Here is a 17,447-nt window from a genome sequence, read left to right on the forward strand (position 1 = left end):
CCGGGTCAGACTGTATTCTGGGCAGATGGGCAGCACTAACTAGACTCCATAGGTTATTTAAAACTAAAAAAGGAGGGGGAGGGCAAGGCAGGTGCATCTCTGTGAGTTTGAGACCAGCTTGGTCACCACAGTGAGTTCTAGGACAGCCAGGGCTACACAGAAATAGCAGAGGGGGAGGGGGGGAGTTGGGAGGAGGGCCTCTGGAAGGGTCCAGGAGTTGGGGACTGGAAGGATATGACCAAAACACACTACATATAGTTATGAAATGCCCAAAGAATTTACCGTTGTTTTGGTTTGGTTTTTCGAGATGGGGTCTCAATATAGCCTTGGCTGTGTAGGCTAGGCTGGCTTTGAAGAGATCAGCCTGCTTCTGCCTCAAGAGTGCTAGGATGAAAAGTGTTCACCACCATACCCAGCATCCAAAGAAGCCATTGCTCAGAGCTGTCCTTGCCCAGTAGTATAGTATAGACTAGGCCCTAGGTTCCAACCCTAACGCTGGCAAAAATAAACAAATGTTTTGGGCCAGTTTAATGGCTCAAAAAAGGGTGCTTGCTGCCAAGCCTGATGACCTGTTTGATCCCTGGAACCTACATGGTAGGAGAGAATTAACTCTTACAAGTGGTCCTGACTTCCACAAGCATGCATTCTCACACACACACAAAAATAAGTTAATATACAAAAAATAAGTATGGGGGAATGTTAATTGAAAAAATGTAAATCGGGACCATTTTTGTTTTGTGCAGTGAGATGGTCTCACTGTGCAGCCCAGGTTGGCCTCAACTCCTGCCTCTGCCTTCATATGGAATCACAGGCCTGCCTGCACTACCATGCTGGACCAGGGTACCCATTTTTAAGCAAGTCATAAGAAAAACAAAGCATAGGAACTGGAGCTGTATATTGAGAACTTATATCTTGTTTCTTTTAACTTTAAATTATTCAAAAGATAATACATCACCACATCAATTACACAAGGAAATGGCTTGGCTTTTCACAACTCCATTTTTGTTTTTTGTTAGAGCATAAAAAAACACTGTGGGCCCAGAACACTCTTTCTCTCAGTTATTGGCAATGGCTCAAATTCTTACAAACCACCCTCAGGCAGGACAGGCACTACAGAGAAAACTGCCAATATCTCAGGGAATATCGCAGGCACTTGGAAAGGCCTCCAGGCCAGTTCCTGTTGGTGGACATATTGAAGGAGCCGAGATGCTAGAAAAACAGGAACAGCTCACATACAAGGGGTAGGAAGCCCAGGTAGAGGATACAGATCCCTTGAACCTGTCACCAGAGGACACAGTGGGAATCAGATTCTAACAAAGGCTGCCAGCTCATTTTGTTCTGACTGACTGCTGGCCTAACTCTACCTCCTCTTCTCCAACCACACTTGTGCATTAGAGATAGAGTGGACGTCAAACAGACCACTCTCGCTGGTTTTCTTTTGTCTGGGGTAGGAGTAGGGCTGGGACATGTTAGGAAAGTGCTCCAGCCGAGCTATATCCCCAGCCCACCATGTTTTCCACTGAAACAGTTTCATGGAGTGCGTGTGGTGTGACTGGAAGACATGGATTCTCCGGTTTACTCCAAGATACATCATCAGGCGGGGACACTTTGCTCTGAAAGGGACCTGAGCATCCAAAGCCACCGTTCACTTCCACCCTGGCTTTGTCTCAGAACAGGAAAGAAGAGGCCCGGCCCTGCTGTGCCACTGCAGGTGAGTAATGTCTCTGTCAGATCCTCCCTGGGCCACATGTGGGGCAAGAGTCATCACATATAGACTCTTCCCTCCAGGGGCTGCGCCAGAGAGGCGCACAGTTTCATCCTTCAGCACCTGGCCTTATCCCTCCTGTTCCAAAAGCCTTTGGCGTGTCTCTAGCATGATCTCCTCCATTACTTCTGGCTTTAAGATATCTTTGATCTGAAGAAAAACAGAAAAAAGTTTATGTTCATTCAGAAATGACCATAAGCAGAACACCAAGTCAACTAAACAAGGTAAGGGAGCCTGGCTACCATACACTGATGCAGCCTGCACTCCATCAGAGATGAGCAAAGCCAGCAAAGTGCCCTTTCAGGCACTCATCAGAAGATGGCTGAAGGGCTGGAGAGTGACCTCAGTGGTTAAGAGCACTTGCTGTTCTTTCAGAAAATTCTGGGTCAGTTCCCAGCACCCACATGGCAGTTGACAGTAACTTGAGTTCCAGGGGATCTGATGCTCTCTTCTGGCCTCCGCAGGCACTAGGCATGCACGTGGTGCACAGACATACACACATGCAGGCAAAACACCCATACATATATATATAAAAAATTTTTTTATTTAAGTCAAGAAAAAAATCTGTTGACTTGAGAAAGCATCAAGAATATGGCTGAATCTTGGAACAGGCAAGATGAAGTATGGAAAGCTATTGTAAAAAAATCCTGCCTACAATCCCATCCTACACCAAATCCATAGCAATACTGGAAATATCTCAGGGACCATAGCAGGAACTCTTATTAAGGTTGTACCTGGCTAGTTCCTGCTACAGGGTAAAGGAAGGAAAGTTGAATGCTGAAGAAACAGAGGAGCAGCTCACACACAGGGAGGGAGTCTGGTTGGAGTACCTGATGTGCAAGGGAGGCCTCATAGCAGTACAGGATGCTGGTGTCATACAGCATCATTCTCTGAGTTACCAGCAAGACTACGCAGTTCCGAAGCCGGGAGATCACCTCTCGATCGCTAAGGGCTACGGGCTACACAGGGACACAAAGGGGAAGGGAAAAGAAATACAAATAGGATCCAAATAAGCAAACAGTCCCGGAAGCCAGAGAAGAGAGAAATCACATTTGTTTCCACCATGGAATGCCATGCCACCCTGTTGGGATAATTCTTTTGTACACTGGCTGGCAGGCAAGCCCCAGGGATCTGCCTGCTTATTAGCCCCACTCCCACCCCGCAGCACTGGAATTACATGTGTACCAACACTTCTGACATTTTTTCATAGCTTCTGGCATTTGAACTCAGGTTCTCATGCTTACAAGGTAAGTACTTTACCATCTACCACCTGAGCCATCCCCCCGGCCCTCTGTTGCTTCTTCAGTGGCTATCTGGTATTACCCTGTAACTTTGCCACTGTCACCAACAAAGCGCAAGGCAGCCAGAGTCATCTCTTCAGGGAAGAGAAGACAATCAGGTGCCCACAAATAATAATAAATACTCTCTACATCAGACTCATTCAAAGCACAGAAATGTCCGCAGTCCAGATAGTGAGCGAACCACAAGCAGCATTCAGGCATCAGCAGCTCACACAGATACAGTGGCCTCCACCACCACTTCAGTGCTGCAGCATCCTTTGAATATACTTGCAGTGCTCTACAATGATAAAAATCACCTAACACTGCAGTTCTCAGAATGCTGTGGAATAATCCTCTTGTATACTATAAACGTTTGTCACTCAAATTGGTTTACTAAAATGCTGATTGGCCAGTAGCCAGGCAGGAAGTATAGGTGGAGCAACCAAATTAAAGATGATGGAAAGAGAAGAGCGGAGTCAGGAGATGCCAGGCAGATGCCGAGAGCAAGATAGGCATGCTGTACTAAGAAAAGGTACCACCACGCTGGGCGGTGGTGGTGCACGCCTTTAATCCCAGCACTTGGGAGGCAGAGGCAGGCGGATCTCTGTGAGTTCAAGGCCAGCCTGGGCTACAAGAGCTAGTTCCAGGGCAGGCTCTAAAATTACAAAGAAACCCTGTCTTGAAAGCCCAAACCAAACCAAAAAAAAAAAAAAAAGAAGAAGAAGAAGAAAAGAAGAAGAAGAAGAAGAAAAGGTACTGCCACATGGCAGAGTGTAAATAAGGAATATGGGTTTAACTTAAAATGTAAAAGCTAGTTAATAATAAGCTTGAGCTACTAGTTGAGCATTTATAAGTAATTTAAGTAAGTGGTAATTTGGGAAGCGACACTGGGTATTTAAGACCGCTGCTCCAAAACAGGAAACTTCCATCAACATCAGAACACATCCTAGATGTTATGAGCACAAGACTATTGACACAAAGGCACAGCAGGGCTCGGCAGATAGACCCCTCAAAATCCCATAAAAGCTGGACAGAGCACAAAAGTCCGAAACCCTATCACACCAATTAGAAACCTTCAGAAGCTCATAGACCAGTTAGCAGAGACTGTCTCAAACAAGGAAAAGGCAAGCATCAACAGGAGCTTGCCCTGACCTCTGCATGTTATCATGGCACATAATCCCCCCCTTCTCTCTCTCTCTCTCTCTCTCTCTCTCACACACACACACACACACACACACACCAGATTCTACCTGCCACAAATACTCACCTCCAGGTTTGCAATGAAGCCTCCAGCATCCTCATCTTTGTGCTCGGGTGTAGGGTAGATCCAGATGAAACCATTGTTACCCAGAATCACTGAAGCACCACATGGCAAGTCATGGAAGTGAGTCTTCTGTCGTTTCACCAGGGAAGGAGAGACCTGGACTAAAACTCCCTGACCTAGCTAGAAGGAGAGACCAAAGACAGACATGGTGGCACATGCCTTTAATCCTAGCACTTGGGAGGCAGAGGCAGGTGGATCTCTGTGAGTGTGAAGCCATCCTGGTCTACAGAGCAAGTTCCAGGACAGCCAGGGCTACACAGAGAAACCCTGTCTTAGGGCAAAACAAACAAAACAGCAGCATCAAAAGGAAATGGATCCGGGGGCTGGAGAGATGGCTCAGAGGTTAAGAGCACTGCCTACTCTTCCAAAGGTCCTGAGTTCAATTCCCGGCAACCACATGGTGGCTCACAACCATCTGTAATGAGGTCTGGTGCCCTCTTCTGGCCTTCAGGCATACATGTAGACAGAATATTGTATACATAATAAATAAATAAATATTTAAAAAAAAAAAAAAAGGAAATGGATCCGAAGCCAGGTAGTGAAGCATAGCATCTGAGAGGCTGAGGTAAGAGGCTCACTAATACCAGGCTACCTGAGCTTCCTCATTAAGACTGTGTGGGGGAATGGAAAGTAGGTTAGAGAATATACATCCCAACACACCCCATCATTGTCCTTCCTGTCACCCAGTGCACATGGAGCAGGCACTTTGCAGAACCCATTTCTGGCCCCTGGCTATACATTCCAGAGAAGGTGGCAGTCAGGTTGGTGAGATAATGGTAAAGGCGCCTGCTGCCAAGCATGACAAGCTGAGTTCAATCCCCAGAACCCACACAGTAGGAGATAACCAACTCCTACAAGATGTCCTCTGATCCTCTGACCTCCACACATGTACCATGGCATGCACTTTTATTATTATTATTATTTTGTTGTTGTTTTGGTTTTTCAAGACAGTTTCTCTGTTGCTCTAGAGCTTGTCCTGGAACTCACTCTGTAGACCAGACTGTCCTGGAACTCATAGAGGTCTGCCTGGCTCTGCTAGGATTAAAGGCGTGTGCCGCCACCACCACCGGGTGGCATGCACATTTTAATTAAAAGAAAATGGCTATCAATACTGTGTCATTTCCCTTTGCCGTCTAACCCCAGAGCAGGTGTGCAGAGCCAATGAGGAGCCTCCCACTGGCCACATTCCATGACCCTAGTTTGGATCTTAACCTCAAATTCCCATGCCACCCATGAGATGTGGTTCACTGGGTTGGCAAACCCAAGCCTGGTTTTGACTGGTCAGCTCTAGGTCCACATACCATGAAGTGTTTATAGTATCAGGCTGTGGAGGTCAGCACACACAATACCTCCTCCTATTTCAAGTACATGTTCAAGAACATGGGGACAGCTGCCTGAATTTCAGTAAAGGGCACAGCTCTTTTGTTCCTCTCAGAAAATGAAAAGCCAAGAAGTAACTACACCCTAATGTGCCCTAGGAAGCATGTTGTCTTTAAAATAAATAACCTCAATAATGGAACCTCACAGAAGCAGGCAAATTTCATTTAGAGGCTCAGATGGGAAATCCATCTTCACGAACAGTAATACCCACCATGTTGACATAGTTCTGCAGACATGCAGCCAGCCTTTCAATACCAGGTTGAGCATCTCCCAGAGGGAGCAGAGCCTCACATCCCCAATCCGAGGGGGCGGGAGATCTACCAGAACAGGCTCGTCAGGAGAAAAAGGACTCAGGACATCAATCACCCTTTGCCCTGCCACGGGTAGCAGAAACTCCCTCTCCCACCAGGCTCTGTCAGCACAGCCAGCAGCCAGCAGTTCTAACCAACTGGGTTCTGTGCTGTTCTTTTTGTTGTTTTAAGATGGGGGTTGTACAGAGAGGTTATCTCACTTGGAGTCTAGTCTGGTTTCCAATTTGTAATTCTACTTCAGCTTCCTGGGGGCTGGGATTACAGGCCCACGACACCAGACCTAACCACCAGGTCTTTAGGTCAGCCATGCCAGGGAGCTATGGGGATTCAGAAATGGACTTGAAAGCCTCCCAAGCCTGACTTACCTTTCCATATTTCAGGCTCCTTGTGTGGAGGGAAACAGCTCCATCGGAGAACACTGCCTGGACCTCCGCCTGCCCAGGTGATGAAGGAACAACAGTAGCCTTGGCAACCAACCCACTCTTGTGTCACTGCCTGCATCCAGCTTGCCCTTCCATCACCATCTTACATGACCCCAGGGGACATCACTATGACCTCACCTCTCCCCTTGGTTGGCAAGAATATCTTGATACAATCTTCTCTATTCTCTGGGCTAAATGTTCATATTGTTTAGAAAACTTGAGGGCTGGGGAGATGGCTTAGTGGGTAAAGATACTTGGCATCCAGCCTGGCAATCTGAGTTCCACCCCTAGACCCACATGGAAGAAAAAGAGAATCAACTCCTGCAAGTTGTCCTCTGACCCCCACATGCACAGAATAGCAGTGATGTAATTGCACACATAAATAAACAAATAAATGTAATAAAATATTTTTTTAAGACAAAAAAGAGAGGCAGGCAGATCTCTGTGAGTTTGAGGCCAGCCTGGTCTACAAGAGCTAGTTCCAGGACAGGCTCCAAAGCTACAGAGAAACCCTGTCTCGAAAAAGAAAAAACAAAACAAAAAAAAGATAAAAAAGGAAATTTGGGGCTAAGTCAGCAATGATGGGCTATGCCTAAAATCTCAGTATTCAGGAAGCAGAGACAGCAATGCCATATTTGAGGCTAGCCTGGGGTATACAGTGAGTTCCAAGCCAGCCTGGGCTATCCTTCTTAAAAACAAAGGAAAGACAAGTCTGTCTAGCTTGCACCCAGGGTGTTTTCTGAGCTAAGGAGAAAGAGCAAAGCTGCCACCAGGCCCCGGACACCTGACCCAGAACTCAGACCCCCTTGGTCATGCTTGCAGCCCTGTAGGGCAGGATACACTGATGAGGTCTCCTTCCTGTAAGAAGCCTCTCATGGCCAGTTCATCCTCCGCAGATCTTCTCCTCTGAAACACACAGGAAAACGAGCACATGACACAAGCCTCACTCTCAGAAAGAGCTCTTTCCACTGCTGCCTTTTGCTTGAGGTCTGTGACGTCCACCATGGTATCCTAAGGTGAAGGACCCTGACAAGAGCTCTTGGGCCGCCGGAGAACAAGGAAGATGATGCTAGCTCTCCCAGGAGGGACCCTCCTGAGCTAACCTAGACTCTTTCCAGCTCACTGAGCCTGGTCCCCACTCACCCACCACACTTCCATCAGGCCGTGTCTGCTCATGTCTCCTCCCGTCACCTCAGCATCCCCAACCTCATAGGACCCTCCTGTGAAACAACGACTCTCCGTGTTTCTTCATTCTCACATGGCTCAGGTATCTCCCACCCTCCACTCATCTAGAATCTCTCCAAGGAACTCGGTTGTGGCTCCTTTATTCTGGACTCCCCATAGGACCCAGTTCAGGAAGCCTCTCTGAAATATGATAAAACTGAACCATGACATGGACAAAAAGCTGTCACTGTCGGGAATAACCACGTGTCATTCAGGTTATTGAAAACTAAGCACAAATGGGTCTTAGTGGCACACGCCTTTAATCTCAGCACTAGAAAGGCTGAGGCAGGCAGATCTCTGTGAGTTCCAGGCCAGCCTGGGCTACATAGTTTCAAGACAGTCAGGACTACACAGAAAAACTTTGCCTCAACCCTAACCTTCTGTCCCCGCAAAAAAATAAAAGAAAGGAAGCTGAGGCCATTCCTTCATGAAGATCTCACTGTGCAAAGCCGATGCACCAAGCTCTCTCTGTCTTGGGAGTCCACTCCACACGTGTTTCTGGTTTACCACACTAGTTGCTGCCTATGTTGGGAGGCCAGGAGAAAAGCCTATGTCCCCCTTCAGTAGCCGACTCTGTGACCAAAAGCAGCAGTGTAAGCAGAGTTCTGTGGCGGAGCAGAGCCCTCCAGCTCACAGGACAGTGCCAGGGCAGCAAGCACTCACCAGCTCCCCTCCAGGCAGGTTCATGGACGAGAGGAGCAAGACGGAGTCCAGCCTGGAATTTGTTTCCACCTTCCACCTCTTCTGTTGAACCTATAAAGAAAATGTAGGGCAGCATCTCAGGGGCAGTTTTCACACCGCATTTCACAGAATGGCAGTCCCATCCCTGAACCACCAATCCTTCACTTTGTAAACCAGTGACTTTACCTCTGTGATTCTCCCCACTACAATGTCTCCTACTTCTCCATTGTATCTGCAAGAGAAAGCAAAGGTTACCCAGCAGCCAGCACGCTGACCAGACCAAGCACTGTTTGAGACTGAGTCAGGGCTTCGTTAAGCATATTTAGCAAACAGGTGTAACCAGTGTTTAGACCTGGGGCCTTCTGAATCTATCTGTGTATGCTTCATTAGCTATCCTTAAAGAAATTGCTCTTTGCAAACTGTTCCTTAAGATTGCAGTCCTAACTTTGATTATGTGACAAATTAAAAACATGGAGTACTTACCTGTGAATAGGGCATTGGAGGAGAAAGGAGACTGAAACAGGTCACCACCCATGGGGGCTCGAACTGCCATCTCCCTGCTGCCTGCTTGGAGCCAGCACTTTGCTGGTCCCTCACCCTGATCCCAAGGGGAAGTGTTCTTTGCGAAAGCCCAGGCATTAGACTAGGTCTCTTTCCACTCACAGCTCCCTCATTGACAGTGAGCTCACTGAGTTTTAATGGTGAAAGGCTGGGACACATCCACACTCTCAGCTCTTAGGGGGTGGGGTCACAGAGCTATCCAATATCAGTAGCCAAATAACTGGCTCATGAGCATTTCTTCTAATTTTTTTGTTTTGTTTTGTTTTTCAAGACAGGGTTTATCTGTGTAGCATTGGAACCTGTCCTGGAACTCACGCTGTAGACCAGGCTGGCCTCAAACTCAGAGATATGCCTGCTTCTGCCTCCTTGAGTGCTGGGAGTAAAAGCATCATGGACACTTCTAAAAGTAACAAATCCAAAGTGAAGACTGCCAGCAGCTGCTTCCCCTTGTCCACAGCAAACTGCTCTCTCCATTCACCCCCCAGGTCAGTAAGTGCTTGCCACCCCACCTCCCCAACCTCCCAAGCTTAGGTCAAAACCTTGGAACATCAACCTTGATTCCTGTCACACTCTGGGATAAGCGCAGCACAAATCCTGCTGATACACCTTAAAATGTATGAAGGAAGCAAAGACATCCAGACTAGAAAAAAGGACCCAAAACATCCCTATCCTTTAACTATCCTTAAACACATCAGTTACTGCAAGTGAGCAACGTTTCTACAGAGAGAAAACCCCTAAGAATAAAGTCCAACACCCTTTCATGTAAAGACACTCAGTACACAAAAACAAAGTACACAGAGGAAGTAGCCGCTGCTCCCGAGTGCTGTGCTGCTACCCCTGTGCGAGCTGCCATAACTTCATTATTTTGTTGGGTAAGTACAGTTCCCTAGTCTAGCTCCCTGTCCCCACAACAGTTATAGCAAGCTGATTAAGACAAAGGCCAGATCACAGCTTTCTTCTGTCTAGTCCCTTCCAAGGGCTTCCCAGGTCACACAACATGAAGCCCAAACGCTCACCATCACTGCCAAGCAGGGTGACCACCTGCCTAGCTCAGGCCCTGGTCTCCTCTTTGACCACTCAGTTCCAGCCACACTGGCTTCCCTTCTGGACTAACTTTTATGGGCTGCTCTTAGGTACTTGGCCCTGTCTGTTAAGTACTTTACATGCAACATGTCACTGAATTCTAATGAAAATCCTGAGGTGGCTATTTTCTCCACTCTGCAGAGGGTCGAGTGACATGAGGAAACCTCTGAAGCGCTTGCTACCTCTCACAGTGTTCTAGTTTGCTCCCTGTTGTTGTGATCAACACTACAGCCAAAAGCAATCTGGGAAGGAGAGGGTTTACCTGGCTTACAGGTAACACTCCATCATCAGGGAATGCCAAAGCCAGAACCTGGAGGGCAGAACGGAAGCAGAGCCCATGGAGGACGCTGCTCTCTGGCTTGCTTCCCAGGCTCAGCCAGCATATCTATATCCTTCCCCCACTCCCATCTCTTAGACAGGTCTCTCAGAATAGCCCTAGCTGTCCTGCAACTCACAGAGAGTTGCCTGCCTCTGCCTCCCCCAAGTGCTGGGATTAAAAACGCATGATACCGAGCCCTCAACCAGCATTTTTACACACCCCAGGCCCACCTGCCCAGGGATAGACTGGACCCTCCCAGCAAACATGCCTACAGGCTAATCTGATGGTGTCAATTCTTCAGTTTAGGTTCCTGCTTACCAGGTAGCTCTAGATTTGTGTCAAGTTGGCAGCTGAAGCTAACTGTGACAAACAGCTGAGCTCAACATAGCAGGCCTTTAACAGGACACACTGGATTGTGGGGGAGACGAAGAGACCTTGAACGGCACAGACGCTCCAAGAAAGAGCTCCACACCTGTCCTCACCTGGTTTTCAGGGCTTTCACACAGATCAGCTTGTTCACTCTCTCCACCGAGCCGGCCACAGACGCAATGAGCTTCTCCTCCCCCATGTATGTCCCATGGCCCCTGTTGAAGGACAAGAGCACAAAGAAAGGATGCCATGTTACACTGGAGGTGACCTCTTCCATCTAGAAGAACGTGCTTCTTGAACCTAACAGGCTCCTCCTACCCTGAGCCCAATGCATGCTCCTCAGAGAGCCACACGAACCATCTCTTTCATCCTAAAGAGGTCAGCTCAGATGCCACTTTCCAACAACCTACCTCCAGTATCCCAGGCAACGCAGGAGCCCTCCCACTGCTGCCTCAGCCACCCTATGCTCAGCTGCTCCTCCGACCCTGCTCGTCCGCAGCCACTGCAGTTACAGCTTTCTGATGGCCGTGCCTGCTTAAGTCTCCTTGCTAGATGGGAAACTCCGCCAGGGCACAGGTTTGCACTCGTGTACCCCACAGGGTATGCTGAAAGCATGAAGGAATGAATCCTAAAGGTTCTACCATCCGATAACCTTAAGCTTAGAGGCAATGCTATAAACGCTTTAACCTCATTTGTACCAAAAACCGGAAAGAACCTGGTGTGGTAGCCACATCTTTGAGCCCAGAACTTGGGAGCCAGAAGCAGGGGGATCTTAGCTTCAGGCCTGAGTGGTCTACGTAGTGGTCCAGGACAGCCAGTGTCTCAGAGTGGCAGAGACACAGAGACAGAACAACGCAAGAGGGAGAGCCTGGCTACAGAACACAGAATCACCTTAGGTGGTAACACGACGGTGGACTTTGCTTTTCTGCCCTACTCTTCGGTCACATAACCCTCACTACCTTATCGATTACTGTTGCCACCGCTGTCTTCAGGGCGAAGATACCGACCTTAGCAAGGTACTATGGCTAATGATAACAATAACGACGGCAGCTGTCCGGCTCCACAGCCTGCCCAAACTGCCACAAGATGCCTGCCTTTACGAGTTAAGTTTGTACACTTGGGTGCATCTAGCACGGTATATTGGCTTAACTCCCCCACACACACACACACAAATCACTGCTTCAAAACCGGACTTCTCGCTGAGGTGACCAAGCTAGCAATGCCCACTGTCCCTTCAGAGTGCTGTAAGGAAGGTCCTCCTTCCAGACCTCCCCATTTCTCCCTCCCAACGAAGGCTCAAAAACTTGTTTCAGGCTGAGGACCCGAAAGTTTCAGGTGCCATAGGTCAAAGGAGGGACTCGGGTTGAGACAGGGCCATCCAAGATTAAGGGAGTCAGAAGCACAAGGCTCGGAAGGGAGGAGGCTAATGTGGATGCTAGGATGTGTCGCAGATACTTCGGTAACTTAGATACAAGAGGACAGGAAGCCTGGGTTCCGGGGCAATAGGCCACGTGCAGAGAGCTATGCAGCCGTCTCCTGAGGTCTTGGGCCCCCCAAATCCTCACATACCGCATGAATCCTGTGTCCGTGGTGATCGTATCTCCCGGTACCACCAAATGTTTCTTAGAGTCGCGGCCCAGGCTCTCACTGAGAGGTTTGCGAGCCTTTGGAAGCCTCATCTCCATCGCCATCTTGGCGCCAATGACTTACGCAGGCGTAGCTCTACTATCGACGCAACAACTCCCGCCCACCTTCAGAGCAGCAACCAATAGGAATGCATGGTGTGGCGGCCATGTTGACTATTGGCAACTATTAAGTTAACCTAAGGGAGAGAGGAGGGCGCCGAGATGCCATATTTACTATTGGCAAGGAAGCGTCTGTGGAATAATTAATTCTCATGTTGTCATGGAGTATGATGTTGATTTGGTTTGGTGTTGGAATGCTGTGTTTGTTTTTATTTTGGAGAAACATGCCGTGTGTGTGGCATGGCTGGCCTCAAACTTTGTATAGTCGCAGATAATCCTGATGAACTGATCTTCCTGCCTCCTCCTCCCAAAAGCTGTGATTATGCAAATTTGAGTAGGTTGTGTCTTTGTTGGTGGTGGTGGTTGTTTTCGATTGTGATTGGTTTGTTGCTTTATGTGTATAAGAGTTTTGCCTTTATGTATGTCTTTGTACTACTTGAGTACTTGGGCCTCTAGTGCCCACAGAGGCCGAAAAAAGTGTGTCAGATCCCCAAAACTGTAGTTACAGATGTTTGCTGAACGACATGTGGATGCTGGGAATCAACACTAGGGTCCTCTGAAATGCAAGCAGTACTCTTAACCACTGAACCATCTCTCCAGCCCTAGGTTTAGTTTGTTGTTGTTGTTTTTGTTGTTGTTGTTGTTATTGTGGTTGTTTGCAGGGTCTCACGTAGCTCAGGATGATCTCAAACTGGCTGTGTAACCCAGGATGTCCTTATCCTCCTCCACCACCTCCCAAGTGCTGGGATTACAGGTGTGAACCATCATGCCAAACTGTAGTATTATGAGTTTTTGCTCAAACTATATCCCATACTCATCATTCTATTTATTGTTGGCCAAGTCTAGAGATTGAGAAATGGGTCTTGACTTTTTCCATATAACTCTAAACCACTATAATCTAGTATTTTATAGGCTAAAGATCAGAACTGGAGGCAGGATTTACAGAAACCATCATGTGTGCAGAAGGTAGAGCTCCTTGAATACTATTCCTGTGGACCTTGTATTCTACATCAGAGCTGCCCCGTAGGTGCTGGTTTGGGTCCTTGCCTATTGTCCCCGTGGCTCTCACTGTGCCTTAGTAAGGACTCTTCTGAATGAGTGAGAGTGTTTCTTTTGAGAAATAGCTGTTGTAAAAGCCAGCCACATGTGGCAAGACAAGTGCATTTGGTAGGGAGGCCATGTATGCACACAACACAGAGATCTTTGTTTATATTTACACAGACTGAGCGCTCTTGGATGCTGTTCAGTAGTGGTGGGAAGATTGGATTGATGTCTCCTGAGGCTTATCTGAGCCTCCTGTTTAAAAGAGACATTTCCTTGGGCCCTTTTCCCCACCATTCACTAACCCCCTTTCCCTTAGCTCTGCCAGGTTTGAAGCTCACTGAATTTGTCTGTCTTCTGTTTGTTTGTTTTGAGACAAAGTCTCTCTTTGTAGTCCTACCTAGCCTAAACTTGCTAGAAAAACTAAGCTGGCCTTGAACTCACAGAGAGTTGCCTGCCTCTGCCTCTGCTGGGATTAAAAACGTGCACCTCTATGCCCTGCCATTGAATTTCAACTTCACAGAATCAGCAACATAGTTCTCCACTCAAATGGGTACCCTAAGGAAAATTAAAACTGGTCCTCTCTCCCTTGAAGATCCACCTGGCCTATTGTCTATAAATCTCCACAGGGTCAGCATTCCTTACCCGAACCAATGCTCACAGCTACATTTATCAAGAAAGCCAACCCTGCCAGGAAGTCAATGACACAGTCACTCAGCAGCCAGTTACACTTTCTCCCCTCCTGGAGGGAGCCAACTAGAGTCCAGCTGTTGAGTCAGCTGTGGCCATAAGAGGGCGATGATATCCTTTAAGACATCCCAACCCACGCTGCAAGGCCTCAGGAAGCATCCCCAGACCAAAACACTGGTTCAACTGATCCTTCAGGGAAAGACATGGACTTACCTCTGCTCCTCTCATAGCACTCACAGGCACAGAGACTGTGGCAATGATATGACATAATGGATACCTAATTATAGAGACGGAAATTGAGGCCCAGGAAGGATTAGAATTCACACATCAAAGGCAGCAAGCCTCATACAATTCTATCTGCTACCTATTTGTCCCCAGAGCCCTCGCCATTAACTAAACATCTTCCAGGTGCTCTCTGATCCTCTGCTGAGTGCTCACTGCCCTGTGCTGAGTGCTCACTGCCCCAGCTGAGTGCTCACTTCCCTAGATGAGTGCTCACTGGCCCAGCTGAGTGTTCACTGCCCTAATTGAGTGTTCACTGCCCTAGCTGAGTGCTCACTGGTCCTAGCTGAGTGCTCACTTCCCTAGCTGAGTGCTCACTGCCCTAGCTGAGTGCTCACTGGCCTAACTGAGTGTTCACTTCCCTAGCTGAGTGCTCACTGCCCTAGCTGAGTGCTCACTGCCCTAGAGGAGTGCTCACTGGCCCTAGCTGAGTGCTCACTGCCCTGTGCTGAGTGTTCACTGCCCTAGATGAGTGCTCATTGGCCCTTGCTGAGTGCTCACTGGCTTTAGCTGAGTGCTCACTGCCCTAGCTGAGTGCTCACTGGCCCTACCTGAGTGCTCACTGGCCCTACCTGAGTGCTCACTGGCCCTAACTGAGTGCTCCTCCACAAGCATGCTGCTTACTCTTCAGTCAGCTCATCTAGGAAGAGGTCATGTTATTTCCAATGATTGCCTGGGGATACTGAGTCCCCAAAACAAAGCTAGAACTGGGGCTAGAGTTCAAGACATTAAATTTCCAGCCAGCTGCTCTCTCTGTTTCTACCCTTTCAACAGCCAGGGGTTCAGTGGGCCCCTGAAAACAACCGCACATCTGGCATTGTGGGTTTATCAAGCATCTGGACTAAGTAAGCTTTATTTGTTTTTGTTTTTATTTTATTTTGCATTTGTCTGACAACTTACGTTTATGTGTGTTTGAATACACCCAGGACGACCTGCAAGAGTGGGTCCTCACCCTCGGCCACTCAGTCCTGGGATCATGTTGTTGTCAGGCCTCACAGCCAGCGCCCCTCCATCTCACCAGCAAAAGTGCAGTCCAGAGTTTGTGATTTCAGTGGCAGATCAGGTCTGCTATATTTAGTGTGTTTGTGTTTAGATGTTGTATGTGCACATATGTATGCAGGTACATCTGCACAGAGGTCACAGGTCAGCATCTGGTGTTGTCCTCTGTTGTTCGCCACCTGATTTTGTTTTTTAAGACAGCAGTAAGAAGATAGACCCAGCTCCACACTCTCACCTCAGCAGCCTGAGGACTGCCTTAATCTTTTAGGACGCTTGACTTAGGCCAGGCAAGGGTTTGTAGCTTTGACACAGAAAATAATTTCAGAACTACTCAGTGTGGAACAGAATTGAAGATTTGATTTGATTTGATTTGATTTGATTGTTTGGTTTTTCAAGACAGGTTTTCTCTATAGCTTTGGAGCCTGTCCTGGAACTAGCTCTGTAGACCAGGCTGGCCTTGAACTCACAGAGATCCACCTGTCTCTGCCTCTGCCTCCCAAGTGCTGGGATTAAAGCTGTGCAAGCGCCACCACCGCCCGGCTTTGGGTTTGCTTTTGTTTTCTGTTTATTTTTTGAGACAGAGTTTTTCTGTGTAGCTCTGGATGTCCTGGAACTCGCTCTGTAGACCAGGCTGGCCTCGAACTCACAGTCATCCTCCTGCTTAACACTTCGGGTAGCCTCCCTTGACACCAACAATAAAATCCAGCTCTGTCAGCTCAGCCCCTTCTGTCTCATCCTCCATCTCCTCTGTATTCTCAGACCCTCTGGCCTTCCTTGGTTTCATGAATGCCACCACCCATTGTTAGCTCAGGATCATTTGTTATGGGCTTGTTCTGCATGGACCCTCCTCTCGCACAGCATGCTTCTCACCCATGTGCATATCCTCCTGGAGACGGAGATGGTGCTCCCATCCTCCTCACCTGGATAAACCCCCCACTCCTCTTTTAACACTGATCCTGTTTTATTTCCTGACACTGAATTTTTCTTGTTTGCTTGTTGCAATCTTCCCTAATCAGAAACAGACTTCTTCTGAGAATGGTCCAAAACCCAGAACTTTTTTAAAAATATTTTTATGGTTTATTTAGCTTTATTTTGTGTGCATTGGTGTGAAGGTGTCAGATCCCCTGCAACTGGATCTTCAGACAGTTGTGAGCTGCCATGTGGGTGCTGGGAATTGAACCTGTGTCCTCTGGAAGAGCAGTCAGTGCATTTAACCACTGAGTCATCTCTCCAGCCCTGAACTTTTTTTTTTTTTATTGGTTCAGTTTGGTAGTTGTTTGTCTGTTTGCATGAAGACAGGGTCTCAGTATTTATAACCTTGGATTTCTGATTCTCCAACATCCACTTCCCAACTGAGATTACAGGATGCCCAGCACACTCCCTTTGCTTAGTGCTGGGGGTGTTAGATAAGCACTCTCCCCACTGGCACACATGTGTCCCAGCTGCAGGCCAGGTGTTCAATCGACTGGCACATATGCATCCCAACTGCAGGCCAGGTGCTCTATCCACCATACACGTGTCCCAGCTTCAGACCAGGTGCTCTATCCACTGGCACACATGTGTCCTAGCTGCAAATCAGGTGCTCTCCTACTAGAATAGGTGTGTCCTAGCTGCAGGCCAGGTGCTCTAGCTATTGGCACACATGCATCCCAATTGCAGGCTAAGTACTCTATCCACTGTACACATGTATCCCAGCTGCAGGCCAGGTGCTCTATCCACTGGCACACATGTGTCCTAGCTGCAGGTCAGGTGCTCTCCTACTGGAAGAGGTGTGTCCCAGCTGCAGGCCAGGTGCTCTATCCACTGGCACACATCTGTCCCAGTTGCAGGTCAGGTGCTCTATCCACTGGCACACATGCATCCCAGTTGCAGGCCAGGTGCTCTATTCACTGGCACACATGCATCCGAGCTGCAGGCCAGATGCTCTATCCACTGGCACACATGCATCCCAGCTGCAGGCCAGGTGCTCTC

The 17,447-nt window shown here is 48.2% G+C and overlaps 1 protein-coding gene and 1 long non-coding RNA gene across 2 annotated transcripts; one reads left to right on the forward strand and one right to left on the reverse strand.

Moving 5' to 3' along the window:
• Positions 1–878: 878 nt before the first annotated feature.
• Positions 879–12,447, reverse strand: Exosc2 (exosome component 2). Its single transcript, XM_048432042.3, has 9 exons — positions 12,289–12,447; positions 10,833–10,934; positions 8,574–8,619; positions 8,370–8,459; positions 7,323–7,388; positions 6,426–6,494; positions 4,313–4,489; positions 2,596–2,724; positions 879–1,915 (listed from the first exon to the last, which is right to left on the reverse strand). Exons 1-9 carry the CDS (start codon positions 12,408–12,410, stop codon positions 1,835–1,837), a joined length of 882 nt encoding a protein of 293 aa, XP_048287999.1. The 5' UTR covers positions 12,411–12,447; the 3' UTR covers positions 879–1,834.
• LOC148118663 (uncharacterized) lies at positions 1,574–6,655 on the forward strand. The gene is made up of 2 exons (XR_015735835.1): positions 1,574–1,711; positions 6,441–6,655. It is a non-coding gene; the product is annotated as an uncharacterized LOC148118663 (long non-coding RNA).
• Positions 12,448–17,447: the final 5,000 nt, after the last annotated feature.

Source organism: Myodes glareolus, chromosome 21 (assembly GCF_982192425.1).
Source record: "Myodes glareolus chromosome 21, mMyoGla1.1, whole genome shotgun sequence".
NCBI classification, from domain to species: domain Eukaryota; kingdom Metazoa; phylum Chordata; class Mammalia; order Rodentia; family Cricetidae; genus Myodes; species Myodes glareolus.

Coding starts and splice junctions, on each gene's coding strand:
- Exosc2 (XM_048432042.3), bottom strand. CDS start 12,410: ATGGCGATGGAGATGAGGCTTCCAAAGGCTCGCAAACCTCTCAGTGAG. Junction 8,460..8,573: donor TAGTGGGGAGAATCACAGAG/GTAAAGTCACTG, acceptor TTTTCTTTATAG/GTTCAACAGAAGAGGTGGAA. Junction 1,916..2,595: donor AGGCCTCCCTTGCACATCAG/GTACTCCAACCA, acceptor GTTTTTCTTCAG/ATCAAAGATATCTTAAAGCC.